Source organism: Stigmatopora nigra, chromosome 13 (assembly GCF_051989575.1).
Source record: "Stigmatopora nigra isolate UIUO_SnigA chromosome 13, RoL_Snig_1.1, whole genome shotgun sequence".
Classification (NCBI taxonomy): Eukaryota; Metazoa; Chordata; class Actinopteri; order Syngnathiformes; family Syngnathidae; genus Stigmatopora; species Stigmatopora nigra.
In genome coordinates, this window is record NC_135520.1 from 6,774,555 (window position 1) to 6,802,416 (window position 27,862).

At 41.5% G+C, this 27,862-nt stretch overlaps 2 protein-coding genes across 3 annotated transcripts; one reads left to right on the forward strand and one right to left on the reverse strand.

The window, feature by feature from the left end:
- Positions 1 to 443: 443 nt before the first annotated feature.
- Positions 444 to 3,506, reverse strand: nipal3 (NIPA like domain containing 3). The gene is made up of 11 exons (XM_077731429.1): positions 3,223 to 3,506; positions 3,044 to 3,112; positions 2,642 to 2,813; positions 2,505 to 2,564; positions 2,276 to 2,421; positions 2,112 to 2,208; positions 1,905 to 2,040; positions 1,668 to 1,756; positions 1,438 to 1,501; positions 1,228 to 1,322; positions 444 to 1,149 (listed from the first exon to the last, which is right to left on the reverse strand). The coding sequence occupies exons 1-11, from the start codon at positions 3,256 to 3,258 to the stop codon at positions 962 to 964; spliced, it is 1,152 nt and encodes a 383-aa protein (XP_077587555.1). The 5' UTR covers positions 3,259 to 3,506; the 3' UTR covers positions 444 to 961.
- A 405-nt stretch (positions 3,507 to 3,911) lies between these two features.
- Positions 3,912 to 27,700, forward strand: pxdn (peroxidasin). Of its 2 annotated transcripts, XR_013328356.1 has the most exons (24): positions 3,912 to 4,157; positions 9,709 to 9,780; positions 9,914 to 9,985; positions 10,866 to 10,937; positions 11,457 to 11,528; positions 12,586 to 12,657; positions 12,968 to 13,137; positions 13,624 to 13,741; positions 13,843 to 14,012; positions 15,660 to 15,932; positions 16,114 to 16,389; positions 17,614 to 17,726; positions 18,051 to 18,207; positions 18,589 to 18,697; positions 19,455 to 19,612; positions 19,704 to 20,710; positions 21,065 to 21,561; positions 21,626 to 21,760; positions 21,945 to 22,153; positions 22,474 to 22,579; positions 22,684 to 22,816; positions 23,023 to 23,136; positions 23,318 to 24,599; positions 27,644 to 27,700. XR_013328356.1 is itself a non-coding variant. In XM_077731428.1 (23 exons), the coding sequence occupies exons 1-23, from the start codon at positions 3,988 to 3,990 to the stop codon at positions 23,450 to 23,452; spliced, it is 4,410 nt and encodes a 1,469-aa protein (XP_077587554.1). In that variant the 5' UTR covers positions 3,912 to 3,987; the 3' UTR covers positions 23,453 to 25,347. The 2 variants fall into 2 exon arrangements, 1 of the variants encoding a protein (XP_077587554.1); XM_077731428.1 differs by lacking the exon at positions 27,644 to 27,700 and having other exon boundaries at positions 23,318 to 25,347.
- Positions 27,701 to 27,862: the final 162 nt, after the last annotated feature.

Consider the following 27,862-nt stretch of genomic DNA (forward strand, 5'->3'; position numbering starts at 1 on the left):
GTAAAGTCTAAAAACGGCCAATCAAAACACATATTTGGAATTAAAGGCCTGCCTATCGGAAGGCACCATGCAACCGGTGGCAGAGGCACATTCGTCACTGCACTAATTGAAAACAATGACTGGTTTATCTAGTGACGTCACTAGGCCTATTTATGGGGTCTTCAGCCCCCCTAAAATATATTTTAGTTTTATTGGACTTATTTATTCTCATGTAATCCTAATGGACAGTTGGTTGTAATAAACACTTAATAGGTGGGCAGGTCTGGCAAAAACAACTAATTAAATACCCCTACAATTATCAAGCTTTGCATAATTCAGTGCCAATAGCGGGTCATTAGTGAGCAAGTTGGTTTTATTCAGGGATTTGAATTCAATTAGAAACCGATATTACTATGTTAACTAAACACAGTTTCTGATCTTTTGAGGCAAAAGTAGAATTTCGCTTTGTTCCTCATTCATATTTATTAAATAAAAAAGGGACAATCAACTGTAATACAAAGTATTCACAAAAGAACAGTCAACTGTAATAAGGAGACACTTCATTTCATAGCGCAGACAGCGAGAGTTGTCTTTTTTATCCAGTGTATAGCTACTCTATCCTTCGGCTTGATAAATCAATAAATACAAAAAAAAATAAGCATTTGGATTGGTCCAATTCATAAAAAATGGTAGTCACCAAAACATGAGGCACAAGTGGAGTGAAGGCTGTGTCTAAAAGGCTTATTTAAAAGGAGCTCCAGAATTGAAAGCAATCATTAGCAAAAGTTTTAGGACATAGAAATACTCCATTATCATGTTTGCCATTACATTGCTAATTTAGTCAGCGCCAAGGCACATTTCCACATGTACCTGTTAAAAATCCAACAGCAGTAAAAGTTGATTTGCTGGTTTTGAGTCTGATTGTAACTTAAACCTGGCAAAGCTGAGTAGGCAGAAATAATACCAATTTAAAGGCTTATTGTTAATCTCGCTTCATATCATGAGGCCCATTAGATGATCGTATGGGTCTGAAGCTGGTAGTAGGTTGGTCCATGTTGACAGGCTGACTGGCAGAAACGGAGTTGTCACTGTTGACCAAAGCGCCATAAGAGAAACTACCGGTGATGTCAGCCGGGGCTTCGGGACGCTTGCTGAAAATGGTGGGAACACCTGCGGGTGGACGACACCTGATTTAGAATCAGCCATGCAAATAACGCTTTGATTCGGGTCCATGCAATTTCTGCATACCGTTACTCATGTTCAGGGTGACATAAGGCTCAAAATTATTGTTCTTCTTCTTGGTTCTGGTGATGAGGAAGACACCCAGGAAGCAAGCCGAAGTTCTAGAACAAAAAGTTATATATTTTGATTTCAGCTGAAATACTAAATATGTCTTGCACATTAAAAAGAAAACATGGACATATTTCTGATATTTATAACAACATATTTACTACTTACCCCAATAAGAACATGCTTATGTGAAGTACGTCTTCATGATTGAATTCCAAGTAAAACACAGCTCCTGAAAAAACAAGTTGTGGTAATTGAATCCTCTTACTTAACTTTGGCTTCGGGGTTAACAAACAGAGTTTTCATCTGACCCGCCAAACGGTAAATAAAATATAATCATCGGATTCTCTGCCATTGACAATGAATAAACAAAAACAAAAAAAACGATTTGGACTCACCTGCCAAGACTGCAAAGATAGTGGACAGTATGTAGTTAACGCTAGCGATCAGACATGAGTCGTACAGCTTGCAGGCTTGGGAGAGAAAGCTGGGTAAAAACAAATATTACATTTAAATGACCATATTTTTCAAATTTAGATCGCACTTTATGAAGGGGAATAAAAAGAAGAAGCTTATGGATTTGTTTGGTCCATCCTTCATAAACAAATGAATTTCCATAAGTAAATGCCTTTCACCTGGCTTGGAATATGACTGTGGACACCATGCACACAAACATGACACTGAAAATGGGGTAGTCAAGCTGCATGGAGCCCTCGAGAGACAAAATCAACATGTGTGACACTGCCTTCACTGAGATGACTGTGACTGAACCTGAACAGACACAAACGCATGTTTCAAATATTAAATGATTAAATCAACATCCGACAAGTCAACTTTCTTACTCAGCAAAGCAACAATAAGAAGGATAACGACGAGGTAGTTTGCATTCCTCTGTTTGTAGAAATATAAAAGCAGGCAGAATGCGATGATCTCCAGCACCTGTCCAGAAATAAATATGGAATTATACTTTATGAGTTCAAGTATAAAGTTAAAAGCGTGAACTCACCAAGTACAAGAGAACCTGCCATCCGACGAGGTGTTTTACTACGACTGGCGCTGTGAGTTTTTCGTGCGAGTTTGGTCCGAAGGCTACAAAGAGGTATGCTCCACCGACAGCGAGGACGGAACCCAGGAAGGCCAGCCCATGGCGCTCTTGTATGAACATAGAAATAATAGCAGCTGAATACTTTTGATCACACTGTGGCCAGATGCAAGCTAAACTTGGTCACTCTTACTTGCAAATTCCTTAGGCTTTGATTTCTCATGCATGAAAATGAAACCTAAAATGAAGCTTGCTAGAAGACAACAAAAAGCACACAATAGGCAATGAAGCTCCTGACTATCTTAACATTACCAAGAAAGGAAAACTCACTTATGATGGAGACGACATTGAGTGGTGCTACGAGGCTCAGAGGGGCAAATGAGTACGACACAAAGTTGGCTGCTTCACCCAAAGTGGTGAGCAAAAAACCAAACCACCAAGTTTTTGTGTAGTAGAAGATCCGCGGGTCTTTAGTTCCCCCAATAGAGACATGACCATATTTCTGTAAATAGAAAAAAAATAAAATTAGCTGTGGTGCAATCCAACAGGGCAAAAACAATATACTAATATACTGTTGATATCAATTAATACAGGAGGATGTCAGAAATAAAAGATGTATACATATATATAAATAATCATGTATCAGACAAATGATATTGGTATATTTTTATTTTGTTGTGACAGAAAGTATGGTAGTGGGGGGCGTGGGGGGGGGGGGGGCGTTCACTGTACCTGAATATTTAAGGAGATACTGACAAGTACGTTTCCAAACAACGCAAGCAAGGTTCCGATGAGATTATTCTAGAAAGAGAAAAAATGCACGTTATTTATTGAATTGTAATGGTTGTTGACACGTCAGAAAAAAAAATATCTGCCAAAATTGTTGTGAAATAAAATTGACAGATACTTACCGTGTACGAACCCTCATCTGCCCTGCTAACATCCATTGTTGATTTTAAAATTCAGTGCTCAAAAAGCAAAAGCTGCACTTAGGATACAATAATACATGCTTTCACCCCGTTTTAAAAACAAGGATTTATTCTATTAATTGCCATGTTTTTCGCTGAGAGACTTCCGCATTTATACGACCGGTATTACCAGTTGTTGTGGCGCATCATTATGACGCCACAAAACATGACGTCGTTTCAAATGTCGCTCATTTCGAGGTTCATATTTCACATATGAAAATCACTTTGTGGCCAATTGAGGGTGCCAAAGCGTAAAAAAATCCCTGAAGCGACTATTGTGCTTCTCCGTACGACGTTTTAACTTTAAACATCTTTCACAATAGATTACTCAGATCAACCAAAGTTAACAAAAAAATATTCACTAAAATAACCCTCAAAATGAATGCATCAGAAAAACGCAATTGGGAATGAAATGCATTTAAAAAAACAACCCAGAAATAAATTAGTTAGAAAAACTGATCATTTAAAATAATTCATTGCAAAAAACAAGCCCAAAAAATAAATGAATTTGAAAAATGTTTTTTTTCAATGCAATATACTTCCGTACAACACAGCAGAAAGGAATGAAATACATAGTTTTTTTCCCCAGTATGAGGGGGGTGCAACTTTACGGTAATGAGTGACTGACTGACTAACAGACTGAGTCTACTGCGTTCGCTGCAGTGCTCGACTCGACTCGGCTCGGCTCTGCTCGGCTCACGGCTAGTAATGGCGCTGCGGGCTGCACACCTCCTCGCCACGGCTTGCCTTTTGCTGGCTAGTCATCCCGGCTCCGTCTCCTCTTGTCCTAGTCGCTGTTTATGTTTTCGAACCACCGTGCGATGTATGCATCTGAATCTGGAAACGGTACCGGCGGTGTCACCGCAGACCACCATTCTGTAAGTAGCTCCCTTTTTTTCCTCTCCCCTCGCTAAAACTGCAACAAAAGAGTCCACTGGAAGATGGGGCTTGCTCACGGAACTCATTTGGAGCGGCGTGGGAACGCTTATTTCACGGGATCTTTGGATTTTGAGTTGATGCAAAACTTTTGCCCATCGCTGATTTAAAGGGATTTTTGAAGGGGGTAGTGCGTGGTGGGGGTTCTACCCGAATGTCCCGAGAAGTTTTTAACACCTGCTGGTGATCTTGGCTGTTGGCTGGGGAAGGGGGCTTAATGGTCAGGGTTTGGGGGTCACACAGCTGGTGACCCCAGGAGTGTGAGACTTGGAGACAGTCAGTGTCACAAGTCATGTTTACATAAGATGCTTGAATTCGGGGATTTTTTATTACAGCATAACTATGCATAACATTTTTGCTATTAATAACAAACTAAAATTTAAATGGTATGCACATAAATGACAGTTCAAGAAAGATGTTTCAATCCACTGTAAATTCCCACCTTCCTGTGTGGGGCTCACATGTTCTCCCCTATGTGGCTTTTCTGTGGGTACTCCATTCTGCTCCCACTTCCCAAAATCAGGCATGCTAAACATCTCTAAATTGTCCCTAGCTACAACTGTGACCGTGAATAGTTGTTTGTCTCATTGTCCCCTGTGATTGGCTGGCAGGCCATTCAAGGGGTCCCCCTGCCTGCTACGCGTTGTTGGCTGGGATAGGCTCCAGCACCTCTGTTGTATTAATACAATTCAATGCCTGACATTGACAATGGTAGACATCCAATTTAAACCCATCAATGGTTAATAGGAAGCCCCAGTAAACGGTTCTGGCACTTTTCACGGTGCACGTAAACACACAACTTCAAATTATGTTAGGCACACTCAGAAAAAATCAAGAAACAACTGTGACTGACAAAGGCACGCCAACCAGGAACCCACCACTCTGCAATGGTCCTGGAAAACGATTATAAGGTACCTGGAATAGAGGCTTTTGGTTGAACAGTTGCGCTCAAATGTTTGATTTCATTTGACCCCTCATTACTTTGCAAAAATACACATTGAAGTTCAATATGATATCAACTTGGTATATGTTTGTTGAATGAATGACTGTCCACAAAGAAATGGACTCCTACTGAAGCTTTTAATGACTCTGTGTACTCTAGGTCAGCTGAATGGCTCCCCTTTTCACATTGAAGGCAATTCAGCTACCAATCAAGCCGAAATACATTGCAGCCTTTGTGTGGAATTGGCACAGGGATCTAGTTGTCGCTGCAATGACCCATTAATACTTATGTCTTGCCAGGAAACATAAGGACAAAGAGACATCTTAGTCAGCTGCTTTCACAGCAGCCACCGTGCAAGAAAATGGCCTTGTCCTCTAACATTAAGGTTCAGTCCGTGACCGCCTGGCCGTGAACTCGTGCTCCCGGCCAGACGCACCTCCAATCGCAACTCCTCTCATCCTTTCCTGCATTAATGAGACCATTGTTTAGGTGTTCAAACAGGACGTCGAAATATGTTGCGGGGTTCATATAATGCAAGTCTACGCTGTTTTTTTTATCTTCAAGGCTTTTATGCTTGTGAGCTTTGAAGTCGTAGACGCTCGTCACCACTCCTTCCGTCTGTCATCAGGTCAGGACAGGAATACCTAGCTGTCTTATTTTCCATACACAGCTGAACCTATGCAGGGGGAAATATCTAAAGAAGTCTGCTTATTTATTGCCTGGGGTAGTTCAGTGCAATGTTTGGATGCAGCAAAGCAAATTCCTTTTCAAATGTAAAGGAAAAACGAACCAAATAAAAAGCACCAATGTTAATTGGAGGTATGGGGGGCTGTGGGTTTGGATATGCAACAAAAGTGGGAAATAGGTCAAGTTTGTTGAAATCATTCCAACTCATCAGAAAATATTGACAAATGAAGTACTTCACTGACACAACAATGGGGCAAATCAATGTATTTACATCGTTACATTAAGATGGATTTTTGTCTTGTTGACTGTCTTTGGTCAATAAAGAAAAAAAGTTTTGGGGTCATGTTATTAATCTTAAAAAGCTGTGTGAGCTGCAATATTTTTAATCTGACATATTCCAATTCCACACAATGTACAATGTACATTGTGTCTAGATTTGAGGGTGAGTGTGAATAGTTGTCCATCTCCTGCTGCCCGATGGGATTGGCTCCAGCACCCCTCAGACCCTTGTGAGGATAAGTGGGAGGGGAAATGAATGAATGAATGGTCGTAATATTCCAATAGACTTTTTTTAAGATATGTTCATTGTTAATCATTACCATTACATGAATGGCTACAGCAAATGCAATTCATTTGAGACATAGCCAGAGATGACGACTTTCTTAAATTGTCACTTGAGTCGAGTGTCTCAATGTCCTTTTCTGGCCCAAAACAGTAGACTGGTCTGACTGAGTGACAGTGAGTCAGGGATGGAAAGTCAAGTTCCATTGTTTAGGATTTGCTGCAGTCAGGCTTTGTCAGGCACTCAGTCTCTGTAGCATTATGGAATGCAAAGCCAGAAATCCCCAAAGCTTTGCTAATTTGCACACTGAGATTGGCCCCAAGATAGTTGTTCAAAGAAATGCACTGCTCCTTCCAGCAGTCATCCAAGTAAGGGATTTCTACTACAAAGTTTGCTCTCTGAAAATATTACCAAGATTTTGGTTGTTTATAAAGTCAAGATAAAAGTTGCCCATGCCACAAACAATAATAACATTTCCTTACAATGTACACCTTCATTTTATTAAAACGTTAATTTTCCATGACACTGCATAGTGTGTTGCTGGTTCATCTTGCAATCCCAAAATGGGACCTTGTAGAAATCTAATCTAGTTTAATTACCAAGGTGAACCCAAAAGAAAAACATGCTCATCTTCAATGACAAACAAATCCTTGTATCTAAACTATATATTTACAATATACTATCACATGTCAAGTTGACTTTATTTAAACCTAAATCATCTCAAGATAACAAAGGGCTCCATAAACACACATTGGCACTAAAATATCAAAGGAATGTTTCATAGCACAGACTAAAAGACATTGTCCTATACAGATTTATAGTGCATTGTATTCAGAAGGGTCCAAATGTCAGAAGTTGGCTGTTTTTTCCCACCAACAATACTTTTGGTTTGTCTTCTGTATTTCTTGAAATGTATTTACTGTGCAACCTAGTGTCTTCCATTCTGTTATTTTCTCATTTATCCGTTAATGAGTCACGCTGTCTTGGACCCACGCAGTCTGTGGTAGAGTTCAGCATTGGGCATGTGTCACTGAGTTAAATCACATTCTTGACAACAAAAAAAATGCTCACAGATGGCCTTTAGATGTAGAGTTGGACAGCATCCAGGTTCCCTTTGCCTTATGTACTTTTATAATGTTTCTGCTTATCAGCATAGTCTAAAGGTGAGTATACACTGTAATGTACAATCCATACGTGAAATTTAAATTGCACGACTGAACTAAATATTAACTACTACTTTAATGCAGATTCCTCCCACAAATATGAGAACATTCAGGCCTATTCCCTTTTTTGAACCACAACACCAAATCACTCTGAGTATTACAGTGTTGTATGTAACTTGAAACAGATGGATCACTTAAAGGAGGGGGTGCATTCAAAATGGACTTTTTGAGCTTTTAATCATTTCAGGTGGCCATTCCCTCACTGAAAACACTTTCCGGGTGGTTTTCTGAACCAACGTTTGAATAATCGTCAAATCTCACTGGTCTGGCAGGGGGAGCTGCTGAAATATTCGGTCCTACGTAGCTCCGCCTTTTTTGTACAGCACCTCCCCCGCTCTGATGTGTGTTCTGTTCAGCTTGTCTCCCGGAAGCACAGCTTCCCTCCCGATCTGGTCTGAAGAATGTCCCGCAAAGCATTTATTTACGAGACACTATGAATGTTTCTTTTCCCTGCCAATTCCTTCTATAACCCAGCTGATCTTCATGCATATGACATAACTTAGAGTTTGGCTCTATTGATTTCAATGGATGTTTGGTTTTAGCATTTGTCTTTCTCGGGAAAATCAACTTTTGTGGGTCATGGTTGATTGGCCAGATGTTGGCAGACGCACAAGTTTTTCTTCAGTGAGGAAAACATCATGTACTTGATTGGTCCAACATGATCGGATGAAACTGGTCACTTCTTGAAAGTGTGCGTGCAATCACAATGCAAATCATCAGATGCAATACTTCCAGTCCATTTCAGCGAGGCCTTAAATATGGTTAGAGACAGCATATAGCTAGCTGACCTTTTCTTCAGCAGAAACAACAGCTTGCGGTCTTAGAAACATGCGTTAAATCGGCGCTGCTTGAACCTGCATTTAGTTTCCTGCATGCCTTTTAGTCCTCAAAGCTGGAGGCTGCTAGGCGAGACAGCTGTCTCAGCATGCCCAGTATATGCACTCTGCATCTTGGACCAGGCACCTTGTTTTCCTGAAGGTGCTGCTCCTGTTCACCCTGCAGTAATCTTGGCTTTTTCTGGAGATGACCCTCACCATCTTTGACAGATTGATGCCATCATATGCACTAATGGACTCGATGATGGAGCCCATTGTTCTGGATTTGCATTCATTTTCACATTTCCATGAATGCATCGAATATTTAGTGTTTTACACGTTTGGTTGATTTTACTTGGTTTAGATTTTGGGCAGGTTTTAGTCATTCTTTTTGCACACCAAATCTATTCCCAAGTTCTTCGTGCGTATCCAACGTCTTGGTGTGTGAGTAGCTTGCAGGCGTGAAAAAAAATGACATCTTGCAAAATCCAAGCGTGAAGACTCCGCTAAATGACCTTCCCATTTCACTATGCTCTCCTGTTTCACAGGACTTTGGTTTCTATGATATACTTCATAAAGCACAAGAGATTAAAACCAAATGTTGTAGATCAGCATTGCTCCACGAAGATCATGTTTGCTTCGTTATCCCAACAATGAATAATGTTGGATCTCTATGAAAGCAAATGAGATTGATTGTTGGCTCTATCTGAAAAGGTTGGACGCACCATTGCACGCAATGTAAAAGTTGGTGTAGAACTACATATCGTATAACTTAACTATCTATATACTGTATGCAGTTTTAAGAGGCAAAACAATACAGCCAATTGATTGTTAGCATAAAATTTAGTTTGTTATTTTCAGGTTGATTGTTTTTGATGCTGCAGTGATTGCCATTTCAGCTCCTGCTATTGTCAGCACACATCCTTTTTAAATTAAGTATTTCACTTGAGGATGCTGTAATTCTATTTCCATTTTCGCTAGCTTTGTGCGTATTATCTTTTGGGCAAATGTTATATAAATGCACCCTCATGTTGGCTTAACAAAGGCATTCTTGCGAAATGAGTAATGTACTCAGTTATCCTGGTTGATCATAACATGACCGCCCAGTTATTTTTGTGCAACATCTGCAGATGTCTGGTACTTGCCTTTGTGTAAATGAACAATGATGCTTTCTTGGTCAATGTGTGTGTAATAACAATAATACTTTCTTCAGGAATAATCTATCAGTGTTGGTGTTTTCAGTGATTTATCATTTCTTTTCAGGGATTTGAGATTCAACAAAATTAAGGATTTTCAACCAGGATCTTTCAGCCGATTAAAGAACCTCAACACACTGTAAGTTTGTCTATATTTGGCACACACTCTTTGTGCAGTACATATTTTTCCCCTAAAAACCTATTAAACCTGGAATAAGTAATGACTTTCTGGTTTAATCGTATTTATGGACATTTCTGAAATATTTTTGCAGCCTCCTCAACAACAATCACATACGAAGAATTGCCAGGGGCGCATTTGAAGATCTTGAAAATCTCAAATATCTGTAAGTTGTCTTGATGTTTGTACTGATCTTGCGTTCAAGGTCATGTAATATTTGTTGAGGTCATGTGAGGAAAAACATGTAAAACCTGCCCTCAAAGTCTAAAGAAATTACTGCACATTACTGCTTTGTAAGAGAACACATTAAATACAAACTCCCTTTGTAACTCCCCCTTCAGATACTCTAACATAGCGAGCACTGTTCTTGTTTACATTAGACCAAATTATAGTGTTTCCATTGTATTCTATTGTAATTCACAGTTACTCATCTATTTAATGGTTACTATTTTTACTATTGCATTATTTACAATGCCAATACACTTGGGACATTAAATACTAAACAGTGTCCAATTATTTGTTACTCATGTTTAATCTCTACTTAACCAAACATAGTATTTAATGTTCATTGTATTCTGGGTTGTTTAAGGCCATGTCCCAACTTCAGTGGATTTGGGTTGCATTTCATAAATCACTGCACAGACTGTTTCCACATTTTTCTGAATGTTTGATACATCATACTTTTTAGAGAGTATTCCTCAGTCACAGACCTAAGCATGAACTTTGAGCAGGTTTGGAAAGACTCAGCTAATCACAGTGTTTGTTTGGTACAGTTACAGGTTTTAAGTAAACTCTGCTTGAAAGAGAAATGACCTCTGTCATTAAAACTGTTGGTAGTAAATAGCTACAGCATTTAATTAAGTGTGAAGAATGGGGACAATAGTGGGTAATGGGACCAAACAAGCACTGGCTTGTTACGACTGACCAGAACCATTCCTTGGTTGGTTAGTCTGTGCTGCTCCTGTCTGGTTGCAGGTACAGCCATTCTCTAGAATGATCCAGACATATGAGTGCTTTACCAATTGACTGGTTATCTTCTCTTTCAGCTATTTGTACAAGAATGAAATCCAGTCAATTGACAGACAAGCATTTAAGGGGCTTGTCTCACTTGAGCAACTGTAAGTGACCAACTTTTCCGTTGTGCTTCCCGTTGTGCTTCCCGCCCTTGCTCCCCTCCCCTGCTAACTGTTTGTTCCTGCTACCAAAATGCATGAGGAAAGCTCTACATGGTCATGAATTATTTCATGGCATGACTATCCAGGCCTTTGGCAATTGTTATGATCCATAGCATTGCAGCTATTTGTCCATCCCTTCCTACCCCCCACAACCAATTGTGCACCTACCCCTCCCTGCGTTCCCCTTAGATCGCCATTGACCCTTTTGCATGAGTACCCTGCTTTCAAACCTGGATGACAGATTTGCAGTTACTTGGTCCTGACCCCCCTGCTTGTAGTGTGATATTTGTGCTGCTGAGAGATATCAAATCAATTCTCTCGCCATGATGTCTTTAACTGTTTTTGCCATGCACATTTCAGAGAAACTTGATGTCTTGTCTTGATGACTGACTTCAATTGCTTTAGAATTGACAATTGATGCAACCAGGGATGTCTAATGAAACACTGCTTTGTCTTCTCCAGGTACCTGCACTTCAACAACATAGACTCATTGGAGCCAGAATCATTCAGTCATCTCCCAAAGCTTGAGCGATTGTATGTCCGCTTTTGATCGTTGACATCTGGAAAATATTGCTCATAGCTTCTAATTATCATTGTAGTCAGCAGCAATATAATAGCCTAAGGCTGGACTTTTTTGGAAGAAAGTGATGTCATTTCTGTTAATGTACTGTATGCGTTTATGCACTGAATGCCAATGCATGAAAGTACACAAACGACTCTTGAATTTGACCTGGACAAGGATTTTGACCAAACACAATGCTGGAAATGATAAACGAGACTTAGTTGACTTTGAGGCTTGCGGTGAAGTGATGACCACAGTGCGGCTTATTTACAAGCTAAAAAATACAAACTGTGAGTAAAATTGATCGTAGGAGTTGAGAAGGGGCTAATACTTAGTCTCCACAGGTTTAGTTTGCCTTGTCAGAAATGTAAGATGATGCAAGCGTTCTTTCACTCTGCGGTATATTTGTTTAACAGCTGTCAGGAACTATTGTGAGGCCAGTTATATTGCTGCTTCCAAAAATATTCTCCTTGGTAAAATCAGCCATGGGAAAAAATAAGTAGCGGAAGAGGAAGAGATTAAAACATGGCACTTCAAAATCTGGATTAACTTGATAACTGAAACAACTCTTGAAATGGAAGGGGGAAAAAACCCAACTTTAAGCACACCAGCTATGTGCTTAATTTACACAAGTAGAAGAAACCTTACACACTTTGATTTCATAAAGTTAACTAATAATAGCTAATTGTTAAACCCATTTAAATTTACTGCACAAGGAGAAAAGAACCTCATCATTATTGGTGCCATTGAAAGGATTGACAGAATATATTACCAGATGTTTTACGGCTCAGTCTTATTTCTGCCAGCTATATTCACGCTCAAAGCAGCAATACTTACTAAAAACAGTTTGATGGAATAAAAAGGCAAAATGTTTTGTGGTACACGTCTATGAGTCACCTCTAAACACTGCTATTCTGAATGATGTCGGAAAATCTCATAAAATATGTTCAAATGTTGGGAGTTAGCTGTGAATTGTCTGCCAGACAGGAATATGTAGTTGGATCCTAAATTTGCTTGCTTCTCTTTCAGGTTTTTGCATAACAACAGAATCACCCAGCTGGTCCCAGGAACCTTCTCCAATCTGCAGGCCATGAAACGACTGTAAGTGGAAAACCCCCAGGTTGATCTTTCAAGAAGCTTTGTAAACTTTGGCTAGATTTTATCATTCGTAATGTCTTATATTACAGTGCATTCTCTGGGGAAAGCACAAAGTTCGCTACCTTACCGATCATTCTTGACTTTATTCCGATCCTAATGCAGGTTAAATAAATATATTTTTATTTCTGATTTATTTAACATTAGTTTCTTCATTCAACCAAATTTAGCAGTTTGGTCAGTTCATAATTGTTCAAGAGAAAAATTCTACCATAATGACTGTAACCAGAGTGCTTGTCCACTTTGTGTGTTTTAGGCGCTTGGATTCTAATTCGTTAAACTGTGACTGTGAGTTGCTGTGGCTTGCGGACCTTCTCAAACAATATGCAGAATCGGGAAACGCCCAAGCTGCTGCCACATGCGACTACCCCATCCGTCTGCAGGGAAGATCGGTTGCCACGTTAACAGCTGAGGAGCTCAGCTGCGGTATGCAAGGGAAACTACAACTGTGCATACCACTTTAGGAATTCCATTGAATCTCCATAGATACATTCAGAACCAGAATCTTCCCAACATTGACCTCTCATTTCTACTCACACTTTACAATTGCTCTCACCATTATGTTCCTTTGGAAGGCACTAGTATAAAAAGTGTACTTTGCCAGAAATCATTCCGAAACACCTATGGTCGCATAATAGCCCCGTTGTAATGGCACAACAATTCACAGCAGCTAACCACCTGTTCAAACAGCTGCTTATCATGTAATAAAATGCAACTTTTCTTTACAGTTCCCATAAACCGGATTTTAAGGCTATTGTTGTTAAATGCCTGAGTTCTGACACTACTGCATGTCATAACTTGATGAAGTGGATTGCTTGATGTTACTGTCTTATAAAGAAATGCTAATACTGCCTCTAATTCATACTTTTGGTGTAATTTCCCTCAAATTTTCATTGATTTATGTCTTTCCAGAGGTGCCCAGGATCACCTCTCAGCCCCAGGATGTGGATGTTATATCGGGGAACACCGTCTACTTCACTTGCAGGGCAGAGGGAAACCCAAAACCGCAGATCATCTGGCTCCGCAACAAGTAAGACTTTTAAATCGGCAACAGCATGCTTAAACTCAGAGCAATGAAAATCGTCCAGGGTTTAAGTTACCCTTTTGTGTTTTTCTCTTCCAACCTGACAGCAACGCTCTTAACATGCGTGATGACAGTCGCCTGAACCTGCTGGAGGATGGGACGCTGATGATTCAAAACACAAGAGAAACCGACCAGGGAGTTTATCAGTGTATGGCCAAAAATGTGGCTGGGGAGGTCAAGACCTCGGAGGTCACCCTACGATATTTTGGAGCACCTTGTAAGTCACGTTTTATCAATAATGATCATATATAAATCCTCAGCTTATAGTATTTCATTGCACTGTACTGAATGAGTATCTGTCATAAAGGGAGGAAAGTGTTTAGTTATGGTTACTTCTTGTGTCCTTGTTGGGACCGCAAAAGTTATTCTGTGGAGTTGTATAACAGTAGCGTAAATATGTGTTTTCACACAAGGTCCTTTTGATTTAAACTTGTTTTTTTTGTCCAATAAGCTATGAAGTGATCATTGACGTCTGCATGTGTGTGACATTACACCGCCTTTCCTCTCTTTATATCGTAGAATCACTGCTAACAGGGTTGGGTAAACTGTTTATAGTACAAAGTATATACAAGTATGTATGTTTGTATTGGCAGTAAGTCAAAAAGCAAATATTGTCTAAAACTCTAAAAGTTGCTTTTGTAATGTCAGCTTATGCATTAACACTTTAACATATGTAAGACACCTCAAATACCACCAGTAAGTAAAGACAATTTCAATTCCGCTAAATAATTGGGATAATGTATTTCTATAATAATATATAGGCTAAGAATAATACATTACTTTGCTTTTAAATTTTGATGATGGGATTATAAATGATGGATTAAATCAAGTATAGGCTTATATTAATGGAACCTAAATAAAGGGAAATAAACTTCCACACATTATTTCTAACCTCACCAATCAAATGTTTGTTTTTAAATTGATAAGCCTTCGATGAAATCACAACCAGATCAAGACAGACCTTGCGAATTATCTCATCCTGCAAAGTAATCTGCAAGTTTCCTGCGTAGTGTGAAAAGCTAAGGTTACTGCCACATTTCAGCAGGTCAAATAACTCTGCTTTTCCACTGAGTTGAGAGATAAGCACGTCAAGAGAAGTAAAAAAAAAAAAATCCCCCAAAACAGTATTGTCAGCCAACAATCAAATGAAACAGTCCTCACATACAAATCAATGAGCAATTGTCGGAATAATTTCATGGGTGACAAATTGCCCTGTTAACATGTGCTACATTTCCTGCCTTTTTGTGATTGTAAATTCCTAGTTTGCCCCTTTGTACATTTTTCCTCGGTTATCATTGACCTAGTATGGACAAGTACAGCAATCTGTAGTCCAGATGGGAAATTGCCTTTGCCATATTGAAGAGGGGTTTAACTAAAAAGCAATTTTCATCGTTATGCTGTGAATTTCAATAGGTTTATCATGTATAGACCCCCAATCCTTTGGAAATGAGAAGGTTTTCATCCCTCCAAATGGATTGGATCTCTATGGCCATCAATGACTGCTAGTGTTATTTTTGTAGTTTCTTGTTCATTTTCAGTCAGTTCCCGTTGATTTGAGGGCAATTCTGGGTTGCCTTCTTATTGGTCTGGGGCTATACAGATCACTTGTTGTTGGTTTTGGTCCACTGAACAGGAAGTGACCCAGGAATGTCCCTAAAGGAATAGTGAGGGACTCTAAATCAACTCAGCATGACCTGTAATTGCCTTATAATGACAGGAAGTGACCTCTAAATACCGCCAAAACCGGGGGTGAATTATCTATAGAGCATATCAATAACCTTTTAGGAAACAAAGTATCACAAAATATTACTATTTGTATATATTCTCATCTCTAAATACTATCTGTCTTTTCCTACCAATCCAGCAAGACCAAGTTTTGTCATCCAGCCCCAAAACACTGAGGTTCTGGTGGGTGAGAGTGTGACTTTGGAGTGCAGCGCCACAGGCCAGCCTCAACCCCGAATCTCTTGGACCAAGGCCGACCTGACGCCTATCCCCAACGACGCTCGCATTAACACCACTCCTTCTGGAGGGCTTTATATTCAAAATGTGGTCCAGGCTGACGGGGGGCAGTACACCTGTTTCGCCTCCAATAATGTGGATACGATTCAGGCGGCAGCTTTTATCATTGTCCAAGGTAGGTTAACAATCTCTCCTTTGGCAAACACCAAAACCTTCAACCAATCAGCTTTCATCCTACAAGAATCTAGTCCTACTACTATCTCTTAAAGCTAACCTACAAATCAAATTGTCCATTGTCCATATTCTTTTTATCTCTGACACATATGAACATGAACAAGTTTATCTTGGTCCCCCAGCAACACCCCAGTTTACGGTCACACCAGAGGATCAGTCAATCCTGGAAGGCCACGCTGTGGATTTCCAATGCGAGGCCACAGGTTACCCCCAACCGGTTATCGACTGGACTCGAGGGGGCAACCCATTACCTGCAGACCGCCGATACTCAGTCTCCTCTTCTGGCACTCTCCGAATCACTCGGGCTGAGGTTCAAGATGAGGGCCAGTACGAATGCCAGGCCGCCAACCCAGTAGGAACCATCCGTGCTGCCGTACAACTCAACATACAACAGAGAGGTGAGCCTCAGAGTTAAGATTCTAAATTGCTTCAATGTTTTGCTAATGTGAGATGATGCAATTGAATTTACAACTGGACTATATTAACCTTGTTATCTTTGGAGACGCTATTAAACACTTCATGTTAGACTAAAAAGAGTGAAGAAAAAAATGTGTTGTGGAACTGCATCACACTTTTCAAAGTATATAAGATATTGGAAAAATCCAGATAGTAAATAATTCCACTGTTTTCCATTTCACGTTGAAATTGTGTATGTTTGGGTTGTCTTGTGGGTTTGCGTATGTATGTTGTCGTGTGTGGGGGCGGGGCCTTGCTGAAATTACAGGCATGTTACCCTATGAAATAAGGAAGCTTGTCAGTCTATAATCTTGACATGACTCCCTAGTTTTAGTCGTAATGGCTCCTAACATGGCTTGAAGTATAGGTTTTTTAATGGTTCCACTTGTAAAATTCTGTGAAATGACACAGTTATGATGATGGTGTGGATGTGTACACATCATTTTTGCATTACATTCTGACACTTAAAAAGTAAAAGCAGGACTTGACAGGAATTGACTTTTTAGAGGCATTTATTATACTATTGCCTCTGAGCATGGGAACCCTCCAGGAATTTTAATGCAGTGTGTGTGGGGCTGCAAGCAAATGCAAACTCCCAACCAAACACCTCTGCTTTCAAGGTGTCATCTCCATTCTGAGATAGTACAACACAATGACTCATTCTTTAACAATCCTCCAGACCTCATTTGTGTGCATGTCGTTTGTCCAGAGGGAACCCAAAGTTTGGTCAGCAATTCAATACATCAATGCAAAACAGCTGTTTTATTCAAATATTCTCTTGCATACAACCATATGTCCATTTTTCTTAAGGTTTGTATAGTGATGTAGTTCACACAGCTGTTTCTATCCCATTTAGTTATAAGACTTTACCAAATAAGACAAATAAACAGCTTATTTTTAGCAGGTAGTTTGAAACGGGATGTTTTTTTTAAGGGAAACATTCTGGTGCTTAAATGGATTTCACATTTCTAGATTGTTTGCACTATATTTTTATCATATATACAGAAATTATGCTTGGTGTATTTTCTGATCTGAGCATAAACAGTACAGCAGACTGTGAGGATTTTATCTGCAATAATGGATTTCAAATTGCACTTTAACTCTGCTGTAATGGACTTCAAATCATTAACACATGCACTCGTGTTTGTGTTTTCTACCTCATTCAGTAACGCCCTTTTTCACAAATGCTCCAAGTGACACGACAGTGGAGTCTGGTCAGGATGTCCAGATTCCCTGCAGCGCTCAGGGTCATCCACAACCTGTCCTTACCTGGAACAAGGTTAGATGTTGCAAAAGGCAAAATCGCTGTCTTGTTTCAGACTTGTATTCAAGTATCAGTAAAATTGGAAATAACCAACAAAATAAACACCTGGTATTGTAACATAACAGTTTTTGAATAACTGTTGCCTAAAAAAAACACAACATAACAAGCTGTTGGTAGTTGGAGAGAAAAAAAAAGACATAGTATGTAAGTCGCACTATGAATAAAGTGCCACTTATAGTCCATATATACCAATTTGACATTTAAAAACTTGTATATGCCAGCTGGTGAGATCCTGCCTTTGCCCTGTTTCTGACTTCCCCGATTTCCATCTCTCCTCAGGATGGCTTACAGGTGACTGAGAGTGGTAAATTCCACATCAGCCCTGATGGCTATTTAGAGGTAAAGGACGTGGGCACGGCTGACGGGGGTCGCTACGAGTGTGTCGCCCGCAATGCCATTGGCTATGAGGTTGTGCGCATGGTACTAACCGTCACAGGTAAAAGGACACTGGTTCCCTTTTCTCCACATTATTTTCTGTGATCACAGTCTGAAGTCATTGTCAATGCTCTTTTTCCATTCAGCTACTACATTTAATAACAATATTGGCTAAAAATATAGTTTTTAATGCTGTGAAAAATCTTACTCCAGACATCTTATTGGCGTCATGTTACTGTCCATAAAGTGAGACGCCCAATTGTGACGAAAGCTGTAAAAACACTGGTTGTAATTCAATCTTACTGAAAGACCATCTAAATGTCAAGCTGGAGATATATTAATGTAATCAGGGCCTGCCTGGATGATGTGCTTTTGAGATGATTTGTAATATTGACCTTGTTGCATTGATTAACGCCAACCTACTTTTGTCTTGCAATAACAGTTCCAGCAGTGAGCAGACAGGGAGACACATTTGTGACCACTTCCTTAGAGCAGGCCATCCGGAATGTTGACAGCGCTATTGAGTCTACAAGGAGACGTCTCTTTGATGGGTAAGCTGTGTAAGACTAATACAACATGTACTTTATTGACCTCAACCACTGAAAAAAAAGCTCCAGCAGAAATGACTGTTGTTATGCTTTGCACCGTGTACTCTTTCTACAAAAACAACCCACCAATAATCCATAATTTTGTGGTCATAAGACTGCGTTTTTAAATGACTAACATCCTCAAAATCACTACTTTAGTATTCTGTTATGCAGTACTATGCTACAGACATCTTATTGCGTTAAAGTCAATCAAAGTTCCTTGTCACATCAAGGCTGTAATTCGCTACTATTCGGTTCTTAAGATATGCACCGTTATAAATTGATAGCTACATCACCAGATGTCCAATAAAAAGTCTTCAGTACATACTGTACGTGTGAGTGCCAGATGTGTGATTGCTTGACATGTCAAATGAGGTATTCATTTTGGATTTGGATCCAAGCCACAGTATGACACACCGTGTTTACCAAGTAAAAAGAATTTTGTTTGCTCTTATATGGTTCTCAGGGGGGCCACGGTTAACAGCTATGTATCTATGTATGTTCACACTTACTGTAGCCACAACCCATTTCCCACTCTGGAACTGATATGTTAACTTGAGTCATTTCTTACCCAGCGGGAGCCTCTGTAGTGCTTCTCAATGTCTAAACTTCCATTTTCTTGGCCAAATTCAGGAAAAAACTGTCCGATAGAAATGGTTGCTAACATTTGTCCTCATTCTCTCATTTGTCTTTGCCCTTCCATACCTCCCTATCCCTCTAGTCAGCCTCGTACCCCAGGAGAGCTTCTTGCCCTTTTCCGTTACCCACGTGACCCTTACACAGTGGAGCAGGCTCGTGCTGGCGAGATTTTTGAGCAGACTCTGCTTCTCATTCAGAGCCACGTCAACCAGGGTCTCATGTTTGACACCAGCGGCACAGGTGAAGCTTTCATTAGTAAATACTGAATGCCGGAGGAAAATATACTGCTCAGTCTGGTTCAGATATGTATTTTTTTTTTATCCTCCTACAGAGTTTCGTTACAACGACCTGGTGTCTCCGCACCTACTGGACCTGATCGGCAACCTGTCAGGATGCACGGCCCACCGCCGCATCAACAATTGTTCCGACATCTGTTTCCACCAAAAGTACCGCAGCCACGACGGCACTTGTAACAACCTACAGCACGCCATGTGGGGCGCCTCGCACGTCCCCTTCGAAAGGCTCTTACGATCGGTCTACGATAACGGCTTCAATCTTCCGAGAGGAGCCACGGGGCAGCCTCAAAGCAACTACAGGCTTCCCCTGCCCAGGTCGGTGTCCACCGCCATGATGGGAACGGAGTCGATCACCCCGGACGATCAATACACTCACATGCTGATGCAGTGGGGTCAGTTTCTGGATCACGACATGGACGCGACGGTGGCTGCCCTCAGCCAGTCGCGCTTCTCCGACGGACAGCTGTGCACACAGGCCTGCACCAACGACCCGCCGTGTTTCCCCATCCTCTTCCCCGCCAACGATCCACGGCAACTGAGAAGCGGTGCCCGCTGCATGTTCTTCGCCCGCTCCAGTCCGGTGTGCGGCAGCGGCATGACCTCCCTGCTCATGAACAGCGTGTACCCGAGAGAGCAAATGAACCAGCTCACCGCTTATCTCGACGCCTCCAACGTCTACGGTAGCTCGCGTCACGAATCCGAGGAGATCCGCGATCTGGCCAGCCAGCGAGGTTTACTCCGGCAAGGGATTATCCAGCGGACCGGGAAGCCCCTGCTGCCTTTTGCCACGGGACCTCCCACCGAGTGTATGAAGGATGAAAATCAAAGTCCCATTCCCTGCTTCTTGGCCGGGGACCACCGTGCCAATGAACAGCTGGCGCTCACAGCCATGCACACCGTCTGGTTCAGGGAACACAACCGGGTCGCCACAGAGTTACTCAGACTCAACCCCCATTGGGACGGGGACACAATCTACCACGAGGCCAGAAAGATAGTGGGAGCCCAAATGCAACACATCACGTACAGTCATTGGTTGCCAAAGGTAAGGTGAAGAAGATCCTGTCAGTGGCCTTTAGATTGCTGTCGCAATTCCATAAGCGTCATGTGAAAAACCACAAGTGTGGAATGTGTTGGAGAGGTACGCTTGCGAGGCGCCCTTGACTGTTGATTCACTCCATGTCTGCTAATATTCTAAGCCAATCAGAAGTCGGGATGTGGGGCAAATTCTTATTGGGTGTTTACCGCCACTGGCGCAAGTGTACGCTTCGAACGTGTTTTACAGTTGTGCTATTTGTAGTTTGTGGATTTTGGAGCTGCGGCAGCAATTGAACGCCATAGCCGTCTTACGTTCTCTGAAACGTCTCCGCTTCCCAATCCTCACTCTTCCTTCTGGTAGATCCTAGGAGAGGCTGGCATGAAGATGATGGGGCCGTACACAGGTTATGACCCCAATATTAACGCGGGCATCCTCAATGCTTTCGCCACTGCGGCGTTCCGCTTCGGACACACCCTCATTAACCCGATACTCTACAGGTTAGATGAGGACTTCCGGCCTATCTCCCAGGGTCACGTCTCCCTGCATCAGGCCTTCTTCTCGCCCTTTCGCATCGTGAACGAGGGTGGCATTGACCCCTTGCTCCGCGGGCTCTTTGGCGTGGCGGGTAAAATGCGGGTCTCCTCGCAGCTGCTCAATACTGAGCTGACTGAAAAGTTGTTTTCGATGGCCCACGCTGTGGCCTTGGACCTGGCGGCCATGAACATACAGAGAGGAAGGGATCACGGCATTCCGCCATATAGCGATTACAGGACATATTGTAACCTGACGTTGGCTCAGACATTTGAGGATTTGAGGAACGAGATTAAGGACCCCACCGTCAGAGAGAAGCTGCAGAGGTGAATTCAAACAAACTTTCTGGATTTAAGTCACACAAACAATACCGTATGTACTGTGTGGTAGGCTTTATGGAACTCCTCTCAACATCGACTTGTTCCCCGCCCTAATGGTAGAAGACCTAGTCCCTGGCAGTAGGCTCGGCCCAACTCTCATGTGTCTGCTGGCATCTCAGTTCAAACGATTGCGGGATGGAGACAGGTACTGATAACTCCACTGGTTTTTTACAGGTCACACATTTTACACCAATCGAAATTATAAATGCCCATTGAAACATTGTTAAATTTTGTAACAGTTGACCAGTTAGTCTCTTTTCATACTTGAAGCAGAAAGCAAAACCTTACAATACAACGGTCCATAAGTGCAGTCTTTTCTTCGTTTGCAGGTTCTGGTATGAAAACCCAGGTGTGTTCACACCGGCACAGCTGACTCAACTGAAGCAGGCCTCGCTGTCTCGGGTGCTATGCGACAACGGAGATAACATCACACGTGTGCAGCACGACGTCTTCAGGGTGGCGGAGGCGCCACACGGCTACGGCGGCTGTGACAGTATCCCGCAGGTCGACTTGAGAATGTGGCAGGACTGTTGTGAAGGTAAAAAAAAAAAAATCACTTCTATTCTCTACTTTCACTCATAACCCTTTATAGAAGTACACTTTTTAACTGACTCAACTAACTACTAATCATAAGCGTTTGTAATTATAATATGCCCACCATGAATAAATAACCATAAAAACTGTAAACACTGTTTTACCCCCTTAAAATGCAGATATAACGTTTAAAAAATATGCATTTTTTTTTACATGGCTTTTTAGGATTTCCCAACAATGCAATGTAACAGTGACATTTTAAGCTACGCTGTTGTGAGACCAAAGTGAAACATATTGTTGTTGTTGTTTTTTTGACATGAGCAGACTGCAGAACCAAGGGTCAATTCAACGCCCTGTCCTACCACTTTAGAGGGCGTAGGTCAGCTGATCACAGTTACAGAGACAGCAAACCGGATGACAGCATCAACAGGTGACACGCCATTGTCGAGCTTTTGTCGCAAAAAGAAATTGATTCTTGATTATAATGGGATGTTAAATATTATTTTTGATGTGGTTTGTTCGTGTGTTGTACAGTGCCACTGAACGAGCTAAAATAAGCTTAGTCAATGTTACTGCCACCTCCACAAAGAGCACTGATCCCCCAGTTAGCGATTTCCAGGACTTTGTTTACGATATGCAGAAGACGATCACAGGCTTACGCAAACAGGTAAATTCCTTCATTTTTGCACAATTTGACCAATAGCTATTGGAACACTATACACTTTATGTACAGTGTACTAGTTACAGTAACAGTACTTTAGTTTTATGCAACACACTTGTTGTCTCTTTTGTACTATGGTGTGTTTATCAAAGAAGCAGACTTTTCACTTTTTTCCCAAAACACTAAAAAGTTTGCCTTCTTTCCCCTTTCAGATAAAACGATTGGAGGCTCGTTTGAGCAAAACTGACTGCACTGACAGTAACGGGCTTGAGCGGACAGATGGAGAGCAATGGCAACAGGACACATGCACTCAATGTCAATGCAAAGTAAGTTCCACAAATGCAGCGCAAACCCCAAAATGACTACGGATACTTTGTCCCAGTTTGGTCTGTCGCCCTATTGTTGGGTTACCGGCTGGAGTTCCCAACCGTACCCACGGGGAACTTTTTCAATCCCCTCTAATCTAATCAAGTAACCGAGCCATTTGCCCTTTCTTTGTTACCACAGAACACCAGAGTCACCTGTTTTGTAGAATCCTGTCTGCCGGCCCCGTGCAGACAGCCAGTCAAGCTAAAAGGCGCCTGCTGCCCCGTGTGCCTGGATTTAGCCAAGTGGCAAAAAGCAGAGCGCAGCCATGAGTAATCCTCAGGACCTCCCGCCCGCCCGCCAATGGCACTCCGGTGTCTTGACTTCCACTGAGTGGAGGAGACTCAAATGGCTCATTGTGTCTGTGGCCACCAGTCGCCTTCATTCGCCCAATAGCCTCATTTGTTTTTGTTCTTTTTCTGATCAGGGGAGAGGGTCGTGTTTTGTTATTTTTGGATGGTTGCTTCCTCTGGGACTAAACGGATTCATCTCTGCTCCCGGTGGCCTCGGCAGTGCACCAATTTAGTCTCTGGGTGCGCCCCTCCTCCTTGGCATCAAATTATATGACCAGGAAAGGGAAGTAGAATTGATAGGAGGCCGGCCAGTCTTTTTCTCAGGTTAGAGATGCCGAAAACTGGTGCTATTATGAATTAATCACTAAAATACCTTCAAAGTATTGTCTCTTTTGTATGCAAATTGACCTATGTATATCCACTTGATAGCTGCGTTTTTCTTTTTTTTTACTCTAAATCACCATTTCATACAAAGTAAAAGCGTTTTTTTTTTTGTTTTGTTAAATAGTTAGATCATTGTTTTTAATCTACGGTGCTTTTATGTCACGTTATATCAAAGTGTTTCTTATTTTTTAATCCAAATGAGCATAATGTGAAGCCCTATGAAAATTTTAATGCAAAAAAAATGTCTACTGATTCCTGCTCCCAAATGTCTCAGCCATGTTGTGACATCATGTCTGTCCCAGTATTGTCCTCAAATCTGCAAAACCAAACGTGAGTAAACATCTAGAACAAGGGTGTCAAACGGTCCGCGAGCCAGAAGCGGTCTGGGGGTTGTTTTGCCGTCAATGGCAGCCAATGAGTAAACAAGGAACCTTGAAATGCCCCAAAACCAATAGTAATTCACCTGGAAATGCTACCAATGAACAAAAATGAATAGAAAATGATCCAAATTTACAGGAAGAGACCAGTAAGTACTTTGAAATGACAAAGAAGTGATGCAAAATGTACTCATTGCTTGCAATACTATTCATTATGATATCTGTCCAATTCACTTGTGAATGCTCATCTTTCAGTGCCATTGGCGGCAAGGAAAACATTCATCCGAGCCAAATACATAAATGTGGCCCACCAAGCAAACTAAGTTTGACATCCCTGATCTAATATGTATCAGTGAAAGCATATAAGAGGTAAGGTTTCATTTATGGTGCTGTCTTATCTGGAATCACCATATTTTTTCATCATATTACACACAATTGAAGGACTGCAATGATTACTGTTGACTTTTTTTTTGCCTGCCATGGACCTGCAGCACTGGATTGCACACATTCTGTTGTCAAACATCCACATTCTTTGGCCCAAATTGACATGAAATGTTTGATGTTATGTTATTATTCCAGGAGTATCCCAACCCCTATTTAGCAGGGACATTTTCCGTCTAATTGCCAAAACCGTTTGTTCAGAAGGGCGTTATGTCATTTAGCTGAGCACGCTGCAGGGCGCAGGTTTCTCTAACCCTCTGACCCTCATTCCACTGTAATGGAAGCCATATGGGAAAGTCATCTCGGCGAGAGGGCGCCCAACGTTGGGGTACAGACAATCAAAACGTCTTTCCTACAAAAGTCCTTTCGCTTGCGACTTGATACATTCATACAATTCAAAGCACTGGCTCACTTATGTCATGTATATCTGATTTTTTATTTTTTTTCCCTTCCTGTTTTGTGACAAGCAGTCTGTGTTCCTTTCCGTTATTTTCTTTATGCGGTAATGTCCTGAGCAAGCATCTGTCACACGGTTTGGAATTTTCCATTCAGGGTGGGTTTTGAAAGTTTAACACGCAAACTCTTGTGTTCAAAGTTTTCTCCTTCCCTGCACCATCATTGTGTAGTACTCCTTCCCGAATGTCATGTACTCATGAAAATCCTTCACGTAAAGGTATGTCCTGAGCTCATGAAAGGCAAAATGCAATTTGACCCCAGCCCTAAGCTTGGGTGTCATAGCACTGTGAGGTAGGTCTGATACCTGGGGAAATGCGCTTTAGTTGTCTCCACACTTACTTGCCCTTTTCCCCTCTTCAATCATTCCCAAGTGTCAATGGAATGCACTGCTTGCGAGACTAAACACGCCTTACCGACACTGTCCCTTGACATTTGAAATTGTATTGTATGTTCGCCAAAGAATGGTTTGCACTGTAATGTATGCCTTTCAACAGTAATAAAAAATAAGCCACCTCTGTTTTATATACATACACAATTGGCCCCTTTTCTTTTCAAGTCAAGCTACTCGACACCTAACACCAAATCTTGCAATGTAATAAGACCTCGTTGAGGCAAGGATTACGAATAATATCCTGGAAAACTGAGATCGTCCATTGTACAGCCATCATTTGCCTTATTTCCAACGTCTGACATGACTGGTGGTCTACTGGGAGGTCTCCCTTCCGGACATTGATTTGTTGGTGGGTCCTTTTAGTACCTAACACAGGGGTGCCCAATAGGTAGATTGTGATTGTGCCAAGGAACTATTGGTAGATTGCCAAAGTACTATTGGTAGATTGCACGACAATAACATTTTGATCCCTCCCCTCTTCTCTTGGGAATTTGGTTGGCATGTACGCTTTAGCGTCAATCCAGAGTGGATTTTCACCATTGAAACTTCTTGAAAAGATCTTGGAGAAGAAAGTTTGAAGTCATGTGTGATACCTTTTCACACATCTGGTATGTTAGAAGAAGAAAAAAAACTGCATCTGTCTACTAGGCAGGAAAAGACATTAGAACCCCCACACAAAATGACCCCTCTTTTCACTGTTGTCTATTCTGGTGGGATCTGAATGTGATGTGGACTTCCTCAATGATATTTTTCCCATACGTATCATTACAATTCTGATGCAAGCATTTGCAGGTGGTTTACAAAAACAAGTTTTGAATCTGATCAGTCAGATAAACAAGGGACAGTTCAGTTTTTGGAGCAGAAAAACAGAACAATGTGGAATGGATACAGTGAAATTTAGAAATTTGGACATTTGGACAACTATGATTCTTTTACTGAGCAGCTGTGACAAAATGGCTTTGGTATGCCAATGGTCTAGCACAGTGTGGGAGAGAAATTTAGTGAAGAAAGACAGACTTCCAGGATGTGTTTTGGTCTCTAGACAAACAAGCCCACACAGTAAAGCGTGTGATTACACAAGCTGTTTGCTCACTTAACATCCCGTTTTTATTTTGTATACTTTCCGTGTGCAATCAACAAGAAACGTGGACTGTGCCAAAAGAAAAAAACATCAAGGGGACAGATTCAGGGTTTCTCTCGCCTTTGGCCTTAAGTCAGCTGGGACAGGCTCCAGCACCCCCTGCGACCCTAGTGAGGATAAAGCGATTCAGTAAATGAGATGAGATTGTTGTTTTGGTGTCTATTTTTGGCAGTCTATACATATTTAGTATTTCTAGTGAGGTTTTCCTGGGAAAATATGTCTTCCAGATTTCTTTGTTTCAACGAATCAATCAGCACCTGTAAATCCTCCCTGAAAAAAATTGGATCCAGTCCCTCTCTTGGACTCTCGTTCTGTATCAAAATACCTCACTCATTTCCAAGTGCTAGTAAAAGTAATAGCAAAAACACAGCATGTCCTCTCACTAAGACAGATGTTTTCTCTTGAACAGGAAAAAAGGAGCTGGACTCTGTATGTACTGTACCCTCAAATCGAGACTGATTTAGGGATCAAATCCTGGTTGAGACTTTTACTGGGAGATGGGATGAGTGGTCTGTGTGCGACCTACCTACATGTTTGCCTTTTTCGCATTCCTCGCTGGAGAACAGCGGGGTACAGTCTGACCCAGCGCGATAATCCTCGAGCTGCCAGGAGTCCTTATCAGCTCTGCTTTAGACCTAAAAATGAGCCAACTCATGGGAGGAGCGGTGGGAGCCAAGGAATGCACATACGTACATTGCACACTTAGACATGGAAAAAAGGATTACAGGGCAAATGAGCCTCCGCATTAGTCCTCACAGTTCTGTCTCGAGGGGTTGATCCCCTGGTGGGTCCTCACTGTGTGGAGTTTGCTTGTTCTCCCTGGGCTTGTGTGGATTTTCTCTGTGTACTTTAGTGTTCTCCCACATTCTAAAAACATGCAGTTTAGGCTGATTGAACACTCAAAATGTTCCCAAGCTATTCGTGAATGAACTCTTCGCTGCCTTTAAGTGTCTAATCAGCCTAACTTTTATTTTTTTTAATAAGGCAGGAAACCTGAGTACCTGGAGAAAACCCACGCAGGCATGGGGACGACATGGAAGGCCGAAACATACCTGGGACTTACCCACTATCTATGGAAGGATGATTCATGTATTTACAACACTAACATATTGAAGTAAGTAGAGACACTAATGCAAAAAAGAGGGGTCTTCCCCACACAAAATGAAGTGCAATGAGCTTCACTTGCATTTTTGTGGTAGTGCT